Source organism: Clavelina lepadiformis, chromosome 3 (assembly GCF_947623445.1).
Source record: "Clavelina lepadiformis chromosome 3, kaClaLepa1.1, whole genome shotgun sequence".
NCBI lineage: Eukaryota > Metazoa > Chordata > Ascidiacea > Aplousobranchia > Clavelinidae > Clavelina > Clavelina lepadiformis.
Genome location: NC_135242.1, coordinates 3,192,933 through 3,210,597, shown reverse-complemented (window position 1 = coordinate 3,210,597; position 17,665 = coordinate 3,192,933). Strand labels below are relative to the sequence as shown.

At 36.3% G+C, this 17,665-nt stretch overlaps 3 protein-coding genes across 3 annotated transcripts; all 3 read right to left on the bottom strand.

Moving 5' to 3' along the window:
- Positions 1-1,362: 1,362 nt before the first annotated feature.
- Positions 1,363-3,631, bottom strand: LOC143450205 (uncharacterized). The gene is made up of 4 exons (XM_076950654.1): positions 3,327-3,631; positions 2,860-3,198; positions 2,524-2,691; positions 1,363-2,109 (listed from the first exon to the last, which is right to left on the bottom strand). Exons 1-4 carry the CDS (start codon positions 3,486-3,488, stop codon positions 1,597-1,599), a joined length of 1,182 nt encoding a protein of 393 aa, XP_076806769.1. The 5' UTR covers positions 3,489-3,631; the 3' UTR covers positions 1,363-1,596.
- Positions 3,632-3,647: 16 nt separating this feature from the next.
- On the bottom strand, positions 3,648-5,093 carry LOC143450206 (BLOC-1-related complex subunit 7-like). The gene is made up of 2 exons (XM_076950655.1): positions 4,885-5,093; positions 3,648-4,006 (listed from the first exon to the last, which is right to left on the bottom strand). The coding sequence occupies exons 1-2, from the start codon at positions 5,002-5,004 to the stop codon at positions 3,794-3,796; spliced, it is 333 nt and encodes a 110-aa protein (XP_076806770.1). The 5' UTR covers positions 5,005-5,093; the 3' UTR covers positions 3,648-3,793.
- A 6,373-nt stretch (positions 5,094-11,466) lies between these two features.
- On the bottom strand, positions 11,467-16,436 carry LOC143450305 (mannan-binding lectin serine protease 2-like). The gene is made up of 10 exons (XM_076950786.1): positions 16,233-16,436; positions 15,507-15,762; positions 15,091-15,277; positions 14,690-14,848; positions 14,479-14,594; positions 13,204-13,299; positions 12,939-13,101; positions 12,642-12,842; positions 12,023-12,223; positions 11,467-11,579 (listed from the first exon to the last, which is right to left on the bottom strand). The coding sequence occupies exons 1-9, from the start codon at positions 16,235-16,237 to the stop codon at positions 12,048-12,050; spliced, it is 1,359 nt and encodes a 452-aa protein (XP_076806901.1). The 5' UTR covers positions 16,238-16,436; the 3' UTR covers positions 11,467-11,579; positions 12,023-12,047.
- Positions 16,437-17,665: the final 1,229 nt, after the last annotated feature.

Here is a 17,665-nt window from a genome sequence, read left to right as displayed (position 1 = left end):
CGACAATTTTTAGTGTTTATCTTGCGTATCGCATGCCTACTAATTACTAACCTTTTCCTTACTACGTCGCCTTGTATTGCAATTGTATCGTTACCAATTTTCTGTCGTATAGCGTGCTCACCTTCCCGCGCATGACCTGAGTTGTTCAAATAATTACCCTCAACCCTCTAGTTTCTATACAGATTTTGCCGTCATTACCGTTGCTGACAAACAATTCCAACATGTCGGAGTTTCCGGAACCATGACTTTCAAATGGACAGTACAACGTCTGAGGCACCGGCTGCCCTTTGGGTTCAAAATTCAAAACGAACAACGAACGAACAGTTTCAACGAACAGTTCAAAAGCTATATGAGACACCGATTGATGTGTGAGACACCCACCAACTGGTAGCAGAGGGTGGTTGCAAAACTGCAAAACTGTAATTACTCTGTTATCTGTAAATATTCATTGTGTTGTTTTTATGCTACTCGCGTAATCAGGATGTTACTTTTTAATTGCCAATTTTTTTCCTTCCGTAGCGGGGGAGGAATGTAGTGGCTTGGGAGCCACATCCAATACCACTATATGAATTGTGGAAACATGCGCCATTTAGTTACTGAAACATTGTTCATAATAAAACTGCAACTAGCATTTCTGCAAGCTGCAGTTGCAACTTGATGAAACCACAATTATTGTCGTTTAATATTTGGAAACTGCCCTAAATAACTTTATGTGAAAACGCTGTTTAGTGCGTTACCAGGTGATTTCATAACATCCTAGTTTTAACTGAATGTAATTCCCATTGCCAACGCTTTGCCTTTATCGTTCACACATTCTGAAATGTTCGTGTATATTGTGTTGAATATTTCCGTTCACATCGCTCCGCTTTATAAACTCGTGCTGATACGCGAGTACGGCGCAGACAGAGAGATATCGAATCGTACGAACGTATTACGTCAGTCGTGTTAAAATGTAATTCGTTAGACTTGTTTTAATTGGTGAATGCTAAGTTTGTGCTTGTGTCATATTAATCGGAACCTGTACAGTTCCTACAATAAAGGATTGTTTTCTGATAAACTGTATCTGTTAATCGTAATAGCTTTCGGCTAGTAACAGTAGTAACACGTTAAGGTTAGAGATTTCTAACCGCACGCAACCACGGAGTCAGATCATTAATTCGGCAGGTAACCTAAGACCGAATAGCTAGTTAAATCAAGCAGCAGTGCCTCTGCAAGAACACGCATATCAATATGACGTCTAACTAACATCAACGTTCCTTCTTGAATCTTGACTCACATAAAAACGAATAGAAAACAACTTGAACAAGAGCGGTTTTGTCCCGTTGATAAGTTTGCTCATTGTTAATAGATCTTCTTCTAAAATTGGGATTAAGTCGAAAGTTTATTTTATATTTATGAGTGGACGAGCGGTCAGAGACATCAGAAAAACAACTTCATTGCAAATGCCAAACCAGAATTAACGTAAAGTTTGATGTATATCAAAAATATGGATAGAGATTAGCAGTGATCAAAAATCTCAGACATAAGTTTGGTTAAAGCATGATTGAAGTAAGCTGTAACAAGTCACTTTAACTGGTTGATGAAGAAGAGGGTTTCCTACGATTTACTTTCTCCAGAAGACTGCGCTGCTCTCAACAGAGATTTAATAGCACGTTCCCTCAATTGTAGCTCTAACAACTCGAGCTGGGATCGACCACTGCTAGTCTGCCCCTTGTCTGTTGGTGTTTTGGGATCTGGTGATTTTTGTTCCACATCACTAGCCTCGGTCTGAGGTAAAGACTCTTCCAACATGGCGTCCACCATATCTTGATATTCCTCATCTTCAACAAACTCAACAGTTTCCACTTCTTCAGCGATATCCTCTTCCTCATCTGCATCATCTGAGCCTTCAGTGTTTGCTTCATTCTTGGATGTTGAGTTATCTGACTGCACTTCACAGACGTTTTCATCAGTCTTTATTTCGTCATCACTCTGTGAGAAGTCAACAACCAACTGCTGCTCTTCCTTCAGGGTGGGATTTGAAGTGGGAACGACTTCCTGCTCTTGGCCACTCGCCAGCAGGGATAAAACTTCACATCCTGAAGATGTCGTTGAATCTACGAAATTCGTCTGTGGAAAATTTTTCGGATTATGTCTTAGACAAGCGATTGTAAATATTTCAGCAGTGCTTAACTTATTCCAACAAGGCATCACTGTCATTAACAATGATAAAAATAGCTTTTACAAACAAACGCATATAAATGCTTCGCCTGCGTAACTGGCATGCTTTGGCATTTACTAAATATGCGGATTTGGCCCACTTCCACTTGACAATCACATTTTCACACGTGCTGTGCCTACTGACGCAAATATACCATTGGGCTATCCTAGCTATATTGGCCATGCCTAAAAGTTATTTTTGTGTTAAAGATCTTTACATGCAGATCTTTACAGATCAAGATCATTAAGATCAGTTCAAGATCTTTACAGATCTTTTACCTTTACATGCAAAATTGGCCGTTTTGAGCAACTATGCTGAAATACCTGAAGACTCTGACCGTCTTCTTTTGAGCTACTTTGTTTCAAATTTGTTAAAATCGTTTTCGGTTGAGCTTCATTATTCTTGTCTAGCTCCGGCTCGCTGTCTGTTCCAGAAGATGACTGCATCTGCTTTCCTGCTAAAATGTGGTTGATTCTTTTTGAAGACATCACCTGAGAAACAAGGTACAAAATTTTACATCAGAGTCCTTAGACAAAAAATCCCCATTGAATAAAAATAGTGTGTATTTTCACCAGTAAGGTAAACACAAACCTAATGAATCCTAAGGTATCAAAATGTACTTGCTTACAAAAGAAATCATTAAGAAAAACGACAATAACCTCAAGATGAGAAAAACAGCGCTGCTTTATTTCCTCTTGTGGAAGTTTTTTGAGAATATCCGGCAACATAGCTACCAATTTTTCGCCTCTAATGATGCTGAATATTGTTTGCATTAACTTCTGTCGATCTTTAACATAATGCATGAGTGGATAAAGTTCATTTTCAAGATCAAGACCATCTTTTTCAACATCAGAGTCTCCAGTCAAATGCTCCTCATCAGATTTACTGTGCTTTCTTTTTTTGCTTGATTTTTCTTGCTCTCTGCTTGTTTTCTTTCTACGACTCGATGAATGACTCTTGGAATTGCCTTTTGACCTCTTAGATTTATCGAAAGAGCTCTACACCATGAATAATGAACAGAATTAGTGAATTGATGCCCATGAGATGAAGTAAACAACAAAAAAACAATCTAATTGGTTTCATGGTACTAGCTTACTTCTAAAGTTTACCAAAGTAGCATACAAACCGTTTTATGACTCCTTGAATGAGTTTTGCTCTTGTCAGAGACACGATTACCACTTCGACTCTTCTTTCTCTTTTTGTCATCTATTGTCTGTTTTAGTTCAAGTGAAAACTGCTCCACCCTCTCAGGGGCAACAGAAAGCATTGCTTGACGATAGGCAGACATCTTATAATACTGGACAATCAATGAATATAATTTTAAGCACTTATGGGAGTTGTTTTTTCACAAGTTAAACCAATTTTCCTCTTTCTTTGTTCAAAAAGAAATATCCTTTGTCAAGGTGATGTTGCTTTTCTTCTGGACAAGTCAAATCTTTGTACTTTTTGAATTCAGACCTTATTAGATGTCTGTAATAATCTTTGTCCGTGTAATGCAATTCTTTGTAACCACTTTGTAGCAGGGTTTTATAAAGACGCAATACAGCAGAACGTGACCAGATCACCATATCTTGTAAACCAAAAACCGATCTTCTATTTTGATGAGCTTTGCAGCCTTATCGTGTTAAGTTGTTCACAAACGTCTTCTGTTTTCTTAACACTTTCTTCGATTGCTTCTTGCTGATAACCAAGATGGCTCACAAGTGCAGAATGCTTTTGAAGAGTCAAAAGACTGTTAGAAATGCTCGATTCTGTGGCTGCAAATATCCGATGTGCTTGCCCCAGGGTCTCTGCACTCTTGCTACCCTGTAACATTGAAAACAATGTATGAAAAATGAAATATTAGCCCAACTTCAAATGAAAAAATATATATATTCTGATATTTAACTCATAAATTAGTTGCAGTTTTATTTGAGTCAAAATAACTTCATGATACTGTATCCAATCATGCAATGAGTTACGTTTAAAACAATCATTGCCAAGACAAACCACATCCGGAGTGAAGCTTTCATTTTTGGTGGCTAACAATAAGTAAGGAGTTATATTTTTTATAGTTTTATATATAAGCAGGGTTGCCATCGGTCTCAACTAAAAAATAAGTATGACTAGGAAACGAAAGACGAATACCACCTTAAACAGTGCACAACAGGAGAAAGCAAACAATGTTTCTAAAAAAACAAAAAAAGGCAAGACACTATCTGCATGTTCTTAATTTTGGTATCTCTTTGGTAGAAAATGGAATACTAAAGGTGTCAAAATGCCTAAAATACGAACCTCTGCCCTAAAAATAAGACGGAAATAAAGACATTTCTTAGAAATAAGGACGGTATTGCAACCCAGGATACACGTCTAATTATTTGGTTATAGCTCAGGAATTCACCCAATCGGAAAGTAAGGCATGTTTTAATATTTTGGCGTGATAAGATGCACTGAAGCCTCAATTGTTGGTTTTTTATTATGAATTGGTTAAGTTTTGCGTTAAAACTGGAAATTTTGAGATATCTGGCTGATTTAACAATCACACGTTTTCATTTCAGAGTCTAGTGCAAAAGTGCACAACCACAGGATACATTTGTACACTAGACACCATGTTTTTACTTAAATTAGGCCTAGACGCAATATATGTTTTAAGAAAAATAGGCCCACACCTCATCCGTACAATCTACAGACTTTCCAGTGCTTACCTTTAAAACTTGTTTGGCCAAATTTGATATATCTGTTGCGTTAACTTGTGCGCTATTTGCCAATTGAAACTTTATATTTGTGGGAGCATTGGGTAACCTTATATTCACTGTAGAATTCATTTACTTCCGACAGTAAACTTTACTGGCAATGATTTCTGACAAAGGTAAGGTGGCCAACTTTTTCCAGCCCGACTTTTTTGCTTGTAACGTGGCGTCAAAATTTGTGGCATGTAATAAAATCAATTTGAGGACCAAATTTAGCCGCTAGTTAGTTTAAGTACAAAATAAAAAATAATGCCAGAAAATTGTCTAAATTTCTATTTTAGAATGATAGATGAAAAAGCGTGAGGAAATTTTTTTTTCAATGCGGAATCGTGCTTAATTAGCTGTTAATTTAGCAGCATATGGACGTTACTATGCGAACTATTTGTATGGAATTAAAGTATGAACCGGCAACAAGAGCGGTAGTGTTTTTGATTTAAGCTGTTTTGTTGCCAACTAATGCACTTTTTGCTGTTTGTTTTTTATTTCCAGCTTTGCTTGAAGTGATTTTATTACATGCGACAAATTTTAAACGCCACGTTACAAACGAAAAAGTCGGGCTGGAAAAAATTGGCTGGCGTCATCTTGGTTGATTTCTGCACTCGCGCTAGCCTAGCGGCCCTAGCCTATGTCATATACCACCGAGTAATTTTCTTAATTTTGATTCTGGCCAGTAAGAAAATTTTTTCCATGCAAAATCACGCGTAACAATGGCGTGAGATGATGAAAGGTTTGAGTAATAGCAAAATGGATTTAACCAAATATTGCTAAGTACTAAGTAATCTTTGATTTAATCAAATTTAACCATCTGTACAATTGAACTAATGAAGACGAAATTAACTAAAATTGAAATAGCCAAATTGAAATTAATTAAACAAAAAAAGTAATAAAATTTAGGTAGAAGAGCAAGACGATTTTTTCCCTTTCTAACAAAATAAAAATAAACCTAAAAAATCTATGTAAATCCATGAAAATCAATGTCGATCCGAATTTAGCCTTTTCTCAAATTATAGATATAAATGTTTTGAGTTGACTGTGGGTTTTATCTCTTTGTTTTGCGCAATGGCTATGATAGCATACCTAATATGAGATAGGAACAGGTTTGATGGAAAGTGTACCAAGTTATTATTACAGTAGCCTACTAATCATGGTTGTCTGATTAAGTTTTTTTGGCATTAACCAAGTGCAATTCTACCAAATAAGTTATAAATACCTGTTCGTTTTTTGTTCAAATTTGTACCCTGTTTAATCTAACCCCAAGAGAGCATTCCGTACAGTCTACGTCATAAAGTCTTGAGGAGGCAGGTGGCATCACACATATTTCTACTGATAGCAAGGTAACAATTCGAAACATCGATTGGGTGCTTTTATTTAAACGATCGCATACGAGAAATTCAGAACTAAAAACATGAAGTCATAAGCGATTACTTAACTTCGATATAGTACCTAAAAGCGGAAAGTACATGAAATCTATAGCACTATACAAAAGCTAAAAATGGCAAATTGAGTGGAGAAATGAAAGATCTCTAAAACAGCAAACGAAGCCAATGAATTTAGGCGCAGAGCGTTACCAAAAAAGGTGTAACTTAGTTCACGGTTGCAGTATTTTCTCGTCGAGTTAAATCAAATCCACAATTGGTGTCACTGGAGAGCAATTGACATCTTCTTCCTCACAACCCTTTTGACTACATTCATAAATCCATTAAGTAGGCTAATTCAATTACGCAATAAAAACAAGGTTTCAAAATGTGAAGGAAAATCTTAATCCAATTTTCCATAAATATGCTGTTCGAAAATATAACTCTAGGCAAGCAGATAAAAAATCATCCTTAGTAGGAATCATAACACCAATTACAAAACCTCGAAAAAGACTCGGCAAAATACAGAACGGCTCAATGGGATGTAGCAATATCTAATAACCGAAAGCGGTCAAAATCATGTTATATCTATAGTATAAAGGAATCATACAGACGACAAGTCTTTCTAGATTTGAAGTTGCCATAATCTGGAGTGAGGTGAAAAGAAAAGCGGTTCTCAAATTACCGTCACCGTCTTTGTCATCATCGGTTGCTACCATGTACCAAAGGCACAAAACCAAATACATTCTTAACATCAAAAAGAACGGCATGATATTTAATTGCAAACGTCCCAAATCGCGCTGCTAAAGAACACAGCAATAATTTATATATTCGAACTCAGGAATTTAAAGCATGCGGAGATAATTAGCTATAGGCTACGCCGGGATAAGAAACGTTTAGGAATAAAGAAAAAGCAATTAGCGTGTTTGCGTTTGTGTGAGCGATGCTGCAAACTAATTACGCGAGTGTATAAAGTGATGGCAATGACAAACAGATAAAAGAATTCGTAGGAAAATTAGTATTAGTAATTCCTTAAACGCACTAAGGGCGTCCGCAGTGTTGGTACAGCACGTGCATAGGTCTTTCACATTCCCAAGTACAATTAATTTGAACTTCGACATTGATTTGATAACAAATTATACCGAATCTTTTTACTATCTCAACGAAACATCATCGCCTTAAAATATTTTTCCTTGTGAACCATAAACACCGGAAACAAAAAATTAACAGTAGAAAAATCACAGAAAAGTAACATTTACTAAAATTTGATAGTACAAAGTTGTACAATTACGTAAAAACGGAAAACAAACAAAATTACGCAAATATATATGTGTAATAGTGTTTTTGCAAACTTGTAGGCTTAAATCTAGGTCGTGGCACTCAATTAGCGACATTCCAAGTTACCATTCATCTCATTTATCTTCGGAACAAAAAGCAGGGGGCTTCTGCCTCACTTTATACATAACTTAGATATACTTTTTCTGCCGGTTATGACAACCATATTATAATAACAGGTTTTTTTGATTCTGGGGTAAATCTGGTAAGAAATTGGTGCCCGAGAAATGTCCCTTTTTACTATAAACATAGGACAGCTTGGAGTCAAATTTTCGGAAGTTGCATTTCGTTTGCAGTCATTATAAACGAACTATCTACACGTATATGGTAGGTTATTGTGATTTGTGCTTTTCCCCAACTGAAACGTGATCCACGTTTCAAATTTATAACGATGTGCACTGTACTAAAGGTTAGTGCTGAGCGTAAGCTAAAATCATGCGTAATATTGGTCTGCATAATCTGGTAAAAAAGCAAAAATCAATTAAAATTAAACGAGACTTTCTTGTGTTTACAGCTTGAAGACACCAGGTTCCAAGAGGTTCAAGTTTACTATCTGCATGCTCCACAAATGGACTGAGCACTGGTAGTGGCCGTCTGTCTGTCTGTCTGTGGTTATTGGTTCGTGTAATGTCGAAAAATTCCCTTACGGTCTTACCTTGGCTGCCTGGCATGCGATAAGGAAAATAAAGATCACCACCATCAAACATAAAATTTCATAGGAGCGTTTACACACGTCATCAAGTTATGTAGGTGTCGGCGTGGCAAGATACTGAAATTGACGGTTAGGCAACATATGCTGAAGAACGATGATTTTCTACCCTATGAAAGTCAACCGCTTAAATACAATAACCGCACCGGTCATGCAAGTCAATCGCTTTATTTTTGATACAGTACTGTACGGTACAGTTTGTACACGACCACCATCGAGCGAAAGACGATAAAACGATAAAACGGACCAAAAATTGTTGTCGCTGAGTCAAAAATTAATCAGTCTAATCCGAGGTGCTGCGCAGACCACCACTAAGACCAAAGACCAGAATTTCATCTTGGTTGATAACTTTCTTGACAATCATTATAGTTTAATTAGAGTCTAATGGCTCCTTGCAAAAGGTTTCCAAATAATTTCCCTTACCGTAAAATGAAAACAAGTTTTCAGCTGAATTAAACATGATATTTGCTTGCACGAGGCCTGTGTCAACTACCGTTCTATACGTTAAATCCGACCCTGGTAAGAGTCGTAAGCTGCACCGTATTCTGGCTGAAATGGATAAATAAGTAAATCTGTCTTCACATTAAACTGACTGAAAGAAAATTTATAAATGCTTATACTCTATGCTTATATCTGTCGCAGTGGACCGCCAGTTTTTACACCGCCGCCAGTTTTTACACCAACTCAGTCTATTCATCAAGTCCAAATACTATAACTTTTAATAGAAATATATTGTAATTAAACTGACTATAATTTAGAACTTAACATCTGTTCTTCATTGAAGCGCAACAAGTCAACATCGAAGGGGAGATTTGATTTATTTTAGACCAGGGGTCGTCAACCTGCGGCTCCGGAGCCGCATGCGGCTCTTTCATCCTTCTGATGCGGCTCTTATTAATTTTATTGCTACAGTAGAAACAAACAGAAAAACACTCGCGTCTTTATCTCACTGAGCTCATTATAGTAATCACATTATTTAAATCTTACTGAATTAACTGCTTTTATAAATGCGACACATGACAGTTTTGTTACAGAGTGTCGTTTTCGTTTTACTGTGAAAATAGTTTTGCGGCTCCCAGTGATTTTTATTTTGTGGAATATCGGTTAAAATGGCTCTTTAAGTGCAAAAGGTTGCCGACCCCTGTTTTAGACAAACAAACATATGATACATGAGATAATTAGTCAAAGCTACCACACTGGACGGAATGCTGTAAGCTTTGTTTTGTTTACGCAACCGCTGCATTTTTGTTAATTTTATTTTTTGTCGGCTTTCATAAATATGAGAAATACTAAAACTATTAAACTTTTCGAAAACATAAACACTATTAAACTTTTCGAAAATCTGTTCCACGTAAGTTTTGGCATTTCTCAACTTGATGTGTCCGGAGTTTAATATTTGAATTAAAGGTTTAGCGAATACACCAAAAGCTTAAAAGATGAAAAACGGATCTCACAACAATTCAAGTTGAGCGAGAATAGTGAACAAACTTGTATTTGACGTTTCGACAAAATTGTATAAGAGTTTTTCCAAGTAAAGCTTGAAAGAAGCAGATTCGTTTTTATCCAAAGTTTTTTATTCTTCTTTTGAATTTGGTTACTCGACAACTGTAATTAAACGCGTTTTTTACTTTTAAAATAATCACAAAAAATACAAGTTAAGGTTTACAAACTATTGTTTATACGGTATTATTATACAGTAACATTTTCTGAAAATCTTACCGCTAATTCTCTTCATGATTGACCCTGGCGACTTAAAAATGTGTCAAAATATTGCAATAAATCAACTTACCACAAGTTGCTGTTGGATTATTCCAATTTCCAAACTTGCCACAGCTAAATGACAACCATTTTCCACCGTCACTTGGGTGATAGCCGTCATCACAAATAAACACCGCAGATTCTTCCAGTTTCCAAGGTGGACTATTGTTTCTTTCAGGATCTATTTTGGAATTTGTCGGTGCTTGAGGAAGTTCGAAGCATTTCACAGCTGGATATTCAATAAAAAAGTATTACTTTTATTTGTTAAATATTTACATACGTGATTCAGCAAAATGTTCAATAATATAATCATGGCTTTCTTAACAAGAAGTGTTTTTAGAGAGATGTACACTGCACAGTAATTACGTTTTATGCTGTATTCCAGTCGATAGCCCCAACCCTGTGTCGTCGAATCAGAATGGAAATGTACAGTAATTTCACTTGAATTGGTATCTATCAAGTCTCCATTATTAGGCAGCTCGTCGCCGCAGAACAATAATGAGCCTGTTATACGACTTCCAGTTATCTAGAAAAAGAATTTAAAGCATAATCCAATCATTGCTCAGCAAGAGATATCGTCATTCCGCAGTGTTGCGACGCGAACCTTATGCTGCCTGTTGCCGCTAGCTATATAACGACAGTGTTGGGTTGTAGGCGAATATGACATCAACTAAAACGAGGTAGGCTTAATACTAGCTCATTATTTCGATGTTAAATGCACAAAATGATCGTTTGTTTTCACGCACAAGACTTTCTTGCCTAATGTACGTCTTGGTTTATACAGTATAGGCCTATATGGTAAATTAACATTTTGACAAGGTTTCGTGAATTGGAAAATCTTTTGTGATCGACTATAACAATGTGGTCGTTGTGATTGATCGAAGTGCTGGCCACACTCAAACAGCCGAGACTATAATTTAACACTGTTGCTAATCTTGTATATACTTACGTTGAGCCAATCATAAACACAGTTCTTTTCATCATCACTTTGGATGGAGAAGTTTTCTACGAAACGTATCTCGACAACAAATCTTTCGTGGTCTGTCGTCTGGTAAAATACACTTTTAAGCAAAAGCAAAGGAATTTAGAACGTAGATGAAAGCTACCCGCATAAACACTCCACTGTCGGAGCTTAATTACTGAAGTATCGTGGTAGAGCTGCTGTAAAGTCCGGCAAAGACTTTATTTATCCAAGGATTAATGATATAAAATTTCAAATTACCATTCATGGGCTACACAAATTTCATGTTAATATTTATTAAATCGTACGTCTTATTTGGAACGGAACAACAGAACGTCTTATTAGGTTCATGTTATACAAGTATGATAGCTTATTGTAATGATAATAATGACATAATTGATTTATACTATTGCATGTACCTTAATAGTTGTTTTACAGTCGAACGAATTTGGGTACGGATTAGAGTAATCCAAGGATGTGACGAATCCGCTTTGGAACGGATTTTTTTCCAACACTTTGTTAGTGCAGTTAACTGCTCAATACAAGAGGTTCGAAAGTTATTTTAGAATCTCGTTTACCATAAATTTTTCAAAATTTATGGATTTTTTTACTTTTCTTCTTATTTCCAGGCCTGTTAAGAAGATTCTCCAAAAAACAATCAGACATATTTCAGCATTTTTTTCTCATTAATGTAGGCCTAGTTTGCCAGCAATATCTTGCATTACGCAAGCAAAGCTGTTATGAAATGTTTTGCAATACGTTGCTGACATATCTCTTTGTGGCCGTTGAAAGCTTTTACAGAATAATGTAGACAAACTTTTGCAATTTAAATCGAAAGCATGTGATAAAAAATATATGTCCTTAAAGTATTAATTCCACGCAAAAGGAAAAATTTGAAAAAATTGAATGATTTACAGTAGCCACAAGGTATGAAAAACTTATTGGCAAAAAATGTTGCCATAGCTCTAAGCCTACATTTGCAAGTTGGTGGTCCAGCGCTTCAGGACTCGTCTGCTTGGCATTGGATCGAAGAAGAATTTTGGCCGTTGCTTAATCGGTAACCCTCGTTACATTCAAAGTTCAGGAGGTCTCCAAATCTCGGAGTTTTTTCAGGATTTATTAAGGACGTTAGTCTGCCGTTTGTTGGCGCTTGGGGTGTCATCAAGCATTTCACAACTGAAACGAATAAACAAAATTTATTATTACGAAAAGTAATATGATGAAATATGAATGTTTAACGTATTAGCTTTTATCTTAATAATATGGCGAATTTTTAACGAGTTTAAGTGGCTAACTTTATGCACGGGTGTAAAGACATTTGAAGTGGAAGTAGATCATATCATTTGACTATACAGAATACAGGAAGTCATATTTTGAGCAATGGTTCGCTTTTACAGTTTGATAGAAAAGCCAATAAAAAAATTCGTTGGAAAGCAAATTTGAATGTAGCCAACCTGGACAAAGAAGTTTTGGTGGATATTTAAAAACTTTACTAACTGTATGGAGAAATCTTTTTGAAGTTTTCACGTTAATTTACTTCGTGTCTACGCGCTATCTGACTGGCCCAAAAATGTTGCAACGGATCATGGCTTACTTTCGCAAGTTGGCGGTTCAGCGCTCCAGGTACCGTCTGCTTGGCATTGGATCGAAGAGGAATTTTGGTCGATGCTGAATCGGTAACCTTTGTTACATTCAAAGTACAGAAAGTCTCCAACCCGCGGAAGTGTGTCATGGTTTACGATGGACGTTAGTCTGCCGTTTGTTGGTGCTTGAGGAATGTTCAAGCATTTCACAACTGAAAGAAATTTTGAAGATAGGCTACACAACCAAAATATTAAGATGGAATATGTACCCTTAATGTTAGTAGCAAGTGTCGTCTTGAAATAAATACCATCTATCCTGTATTCAAGTCGGTAGCCCGCTCCCTCAACGGTCAAATCAGAACGAAAGTTTACAGTAATTTTTCTTGAATTTGTATAAATCCAGCTGCCGTTGTTTGGAGCACCTTTGCCACAAAACTTATCGCTTCGTTCGTTGTATTGATTTCCAGTTACCTTAACAGAAAGAATCAGAGTAAAGCTCAGACAACGCCCATGTCGATACAAGTATAATTTTCACAACTAATGTTCGCTTCGATACCAGGTTATTTCACTTACGAGCAGCCAGTCGTAAACGCAACCTTCATCCTGGTGCTTCTCGATGTCGAACTCTTGTTCGAAACGTATCTCAATACGAAAACGACTCTGTGGTACCTAAATTTATGGCAAATACTTTATATTTTGGTGATTATCTTCGGTTCAGCCTTGCTATTAGTGTGGCGAACAGGCGCAGATTTAGGCCTGACCACAAAACAGAAATTATTAAAAAACTCTCGGTTCTATAAATATTATGGCAGTATAGCACATTTCTTTCCCAACCGAGACTTAGAGGGCATGACCAAAATAATGCAAAGACAATTTTCATGTGGAAAAATGTTACGATTCTATACCGGTGCTTTTTGTTAGAAATACTTAACGTTCGCTATAAGGTACTATAGATTAAAGCATATGGTAGGCTGACGATTTTTTAAAAAACAAAAATTGCGTTAACCATCAAATTGCTTGGGCCAAAGTAAAAAAAAAGTTTTTTTTAAAGAAGGGCGGCTCATAGACACTAGACCAGTGGTTCTCAAACTTTTTAAGCTTATGGCACACTATAAAAATTATGAAACGCTCGCGGCACACTTACAAGAGAAGAAAAGTTGCTTTAAAAACATTTATTTTCACGTGTTAATGCGATGGATGTGCTTATTGGATGGACATGTGCTTAGTTATCAGCTATTGAAGCAATTAGACTATTAGAGCGCCTTTAAGTCGCATAAGTTGTCTGCATGCCTTATTTTAAATATTTATACAGTTCTTTTCCAAAATTCCAAAAAGATTCGCGGCACACCTGAGAATCTGTGGCGGCACACAGTTTGGGAATCACTGCACTAGACAGTCCTTTGGCCAAGCACTAAAGCAAAAACTAAAGTTATTCAAGTTACTGCTTGTTTGTAGGACCAATATTTAATTAAAGATTTTCATTTTGCTGTTGCAACTTAACCTGGCACTGGAGAATAACAAGTAATCTTAAAGTATTTTGTTTCAGTCGTATAGGCTACTTGCTATCATTTAAAAAAACAAAATAAATATCTCTAAAAATTTACTTGGTTTAAAAAGCAGAAAAATTCTCCTAAACTGTTACTAAGGAGGAAATATAAAACTAGCCATGTTGCAAGATTATGAATACTAAGATCGAATTGTGAACATTTTTTGTTGTACGAAACTTTTGCACGAAAGTTATTTAGAAAGCTTCAGCTTACCCTATACCCCTTTCAGCTTAAGCTCAGGTCTCACAAACAGTCATTGTTATCAATAAGAACTCCTTCTTAAGTTTAATGTTAGGCTTACTGTAATATTTGTTTCACAGTCGAATAACTTCGGGTACGAGTACTCAGAATATTCGGTAGATTGCAAAAACCCGCCTTCATTCAGCTCCTTATGTAAGACTTGATGAGTACAAATAACTGTTCAAAAATGTTTGAAAACTATTAAGAGATTGTTTGATTACGGCTATGTCTGAGGTTTTAATTTTTTACTTTCTATGCTTACAAAAACTTACCTACACAAGTGTGGTTGTTCTCGTGCAATACAAAGCCAGGCCTGCAAGTGCAATAATACGAACCAGGCGTATTGTGGCAGAAATGGTCGCAGTACAATATGTTCTCCCAGTTATCAGAAGTTGTAACTGCAGTTGCCAAATTCGCACAATCGTCCACATCTAAAATTTCAGGTGTTTATCTGAAACTTGGCGCATAGCAATGTTTTAAGACTACTCTTAAAGAATTAAATGATATCGTATTTTATTGGCGAACGCGTTGGGATAGTTTGGGCTTTAATACTCCAACCATTTGTTTACAACTTACATTATTCGTTAAAAATCATGGCAACAGCGTTTGACAAACCGTGTTACCAAGCAAAATTCTATTTGTGAAAAATTTCTCTGTAAATACGAATAAAAACCTTCTTCTTTAAATTGTCCTGAAAATCCAACGGGAGAAATGACCCCATTGGAATAATCAGACACGAAGTTGATCGTCATGTTATTGCCGACCGATAAGAAACTTTGGTTTTCATATGGCGCTACGTTGGGAGTTAGGTCAAAACTTCCGCAGTACCTTCTACCGTTTGCAGGTTCCACACCAAATATCTTAAAGTGAAGGTAGATAAAGTGACAATGAATTAGGATTAGTCGAAATAAACGTTCATAGGCAAAAGAAATACACTACTTCTATGTCAGTGTAACCTTTACTTTGAAATAGCTCTAAGCGAAACCTTTGATCATAATGGTAGTCTAAATGCATGTGGATTAACAACCATAACGTAGGTCTCGTACCAATATATTTATGAAAAGCATGGCGTGGTACGTCACCTAATACCTGAACGTAATCATACACGCAACAACCACCAAGTTTTTCGTCGAAAGAATCTTCAAGGTCGAACGAGTTGAATTGGAGACGGACTCTGTAACCTTCTCTGACTGTTATCTTCCATGTAATGTTCGCATTGTCGTCATACGGTAGAGGATACCCGGGACTATTCAGCGTGCCGTTAGTTTGTCCGTTTATTTCGATAACGTTTTGGGCCAACACAATGCTTGGAAGGATAATCCCGAAAGCGAATGCAAATGACGCTCTGTTGAGAAAAAATCTTCACTTTTAAATTTGTTTTTTATGGTTGTGTGAAAGTGTTTTACGGTTTATAGTTAAGGTTAGTCAAGATTGGAAGCTTGAAGCATAATTTGATTAACAGATACTGTATGTGCGGATCACTGCATGCTTTTGCTATAGCTCTACAAAAAAGCGCCAACTACTGATACTGAAAACGCAGTGTGGATATAGAATAAAAAAAATTACGTACAAATTTCAAATGTACCTATTTACTTGCAGACATTAACAAAAACATACGTTTAGTCGAAAAAGTTTCTTTGAGTTCAATCAACTTAGTTATTTATACGTTATAGCTGTTAAATTCACTCTGTTGTTTTCACTCGACCGTAAACAATAGTGGAAGCTAGTTTAAAACGTATCACATAATAATACAAATACAGAAAATTGCGTTTTAGGTATAACCTTATGCATCAACCTGCACTATCGAAAACTTACCTCATTGTTTCTTGCTAATAACTTTTCATTTGATAACTAAGTTTTGAAGAACCTTACAAGGGTATGCTGTGTTTTTCAATCAACCGTTTTTATGCCTTAGGGCAAACAGCGTCCACTTGAACGTAATCTGATTTTGGTTATCAGGTGAATCTGTTTTGAATATTTTTTATGTTTATCGTTTGAGTTTGGCTTTGCAGTTAAAGCGTCACGAACATTTTCCTTTAATATCATCGCACATTCATCACCACGAAATATAAATAACATCAGGTAAGTCAGGTAAGACATCATCATCATCATCAAGACATCAGATAAGTATCACAACAAACATGGACGTAATGGAAATTTTCCAAGTTTCGAGAAGAACTGTTTACAACTTAAGCCAACTCATAAGTTAGTTTTTGTTGACTCTTTCTTCGGAGTTCAAGGTTGATTAATTAAATTATCAATCACAAGATTTAATTGAAAAGCAATACACAGCGGGAAAATCCAGATGAAAGTATGTGTACAAGCATTCAAAGAGAATATGTCCTTAGGCTGTCCAACCAAGCATGTACAGTTTCTACGTTAAAGAGTTCAATCACATAGCGCAGTAATTTTCAACCGCTTCATGTTTGAGGGCCGTTAAAAGTCGGAAAAAATACTTTGCTGATCGTAATATAAAAATGTGATTAACCGATTGTTATGAATCGAAGGAACTAACAAAACTGATTGGGTCCTTATGAGACGGTCAGCAGGTCAGCCTGCCAGCATCACTAAAACCTAAAATGTGTCAAATCTATGGCGCAAACAAAACCATCTGTTCTGAATTTGCGCGAATCATTGCGTCAATATGTGAAAAACTTTTAGCATTTCGCTTGGTACTACCACGTTGATTGGCGGTCGCAAAATGTGGTTTCATAAACAGACGTTTCCCTTTGACTTCGGAAACTGGAGACAGCAAGCGTATTTGAGTGATTACTGTAGAGACCACGGTTTCTTGCGCCAAAGCAATTGCTTGGTATTTTAACCAAATAACTTTTCATCACTTTCCTTCCCGAAAATTCTTTAAAGGTCTCAATGGGGTGCAGTTTAGACAAAAGTGTTGTACTAGGCTACCATATTAAGGCAATGGTATAACATAGCATCTGCAAAACAAAGCGACATTTATTATACCGCAAGGTGGCTCTATGTTTTCAACCTCTAACTTTTTGAAGGGAGTAACCTCGATTGACCATCATCATGCAATGATTTTTATACAGTGTTCAAATCAAGTTTTTTTGTTTTTCAGGTTAAAGTAAAGTATCTTACGAAAGCGTATAAATAGCTATATGAATAGCTTATTGACTTTGTCAAAAATACAATAAACAATGAATCTAGGATTGCATCCTGTAACGTCATGCAGTATGCTATCTTGACAGTATCTAAGATTGCCTCATCATAAACACCTATTGCCG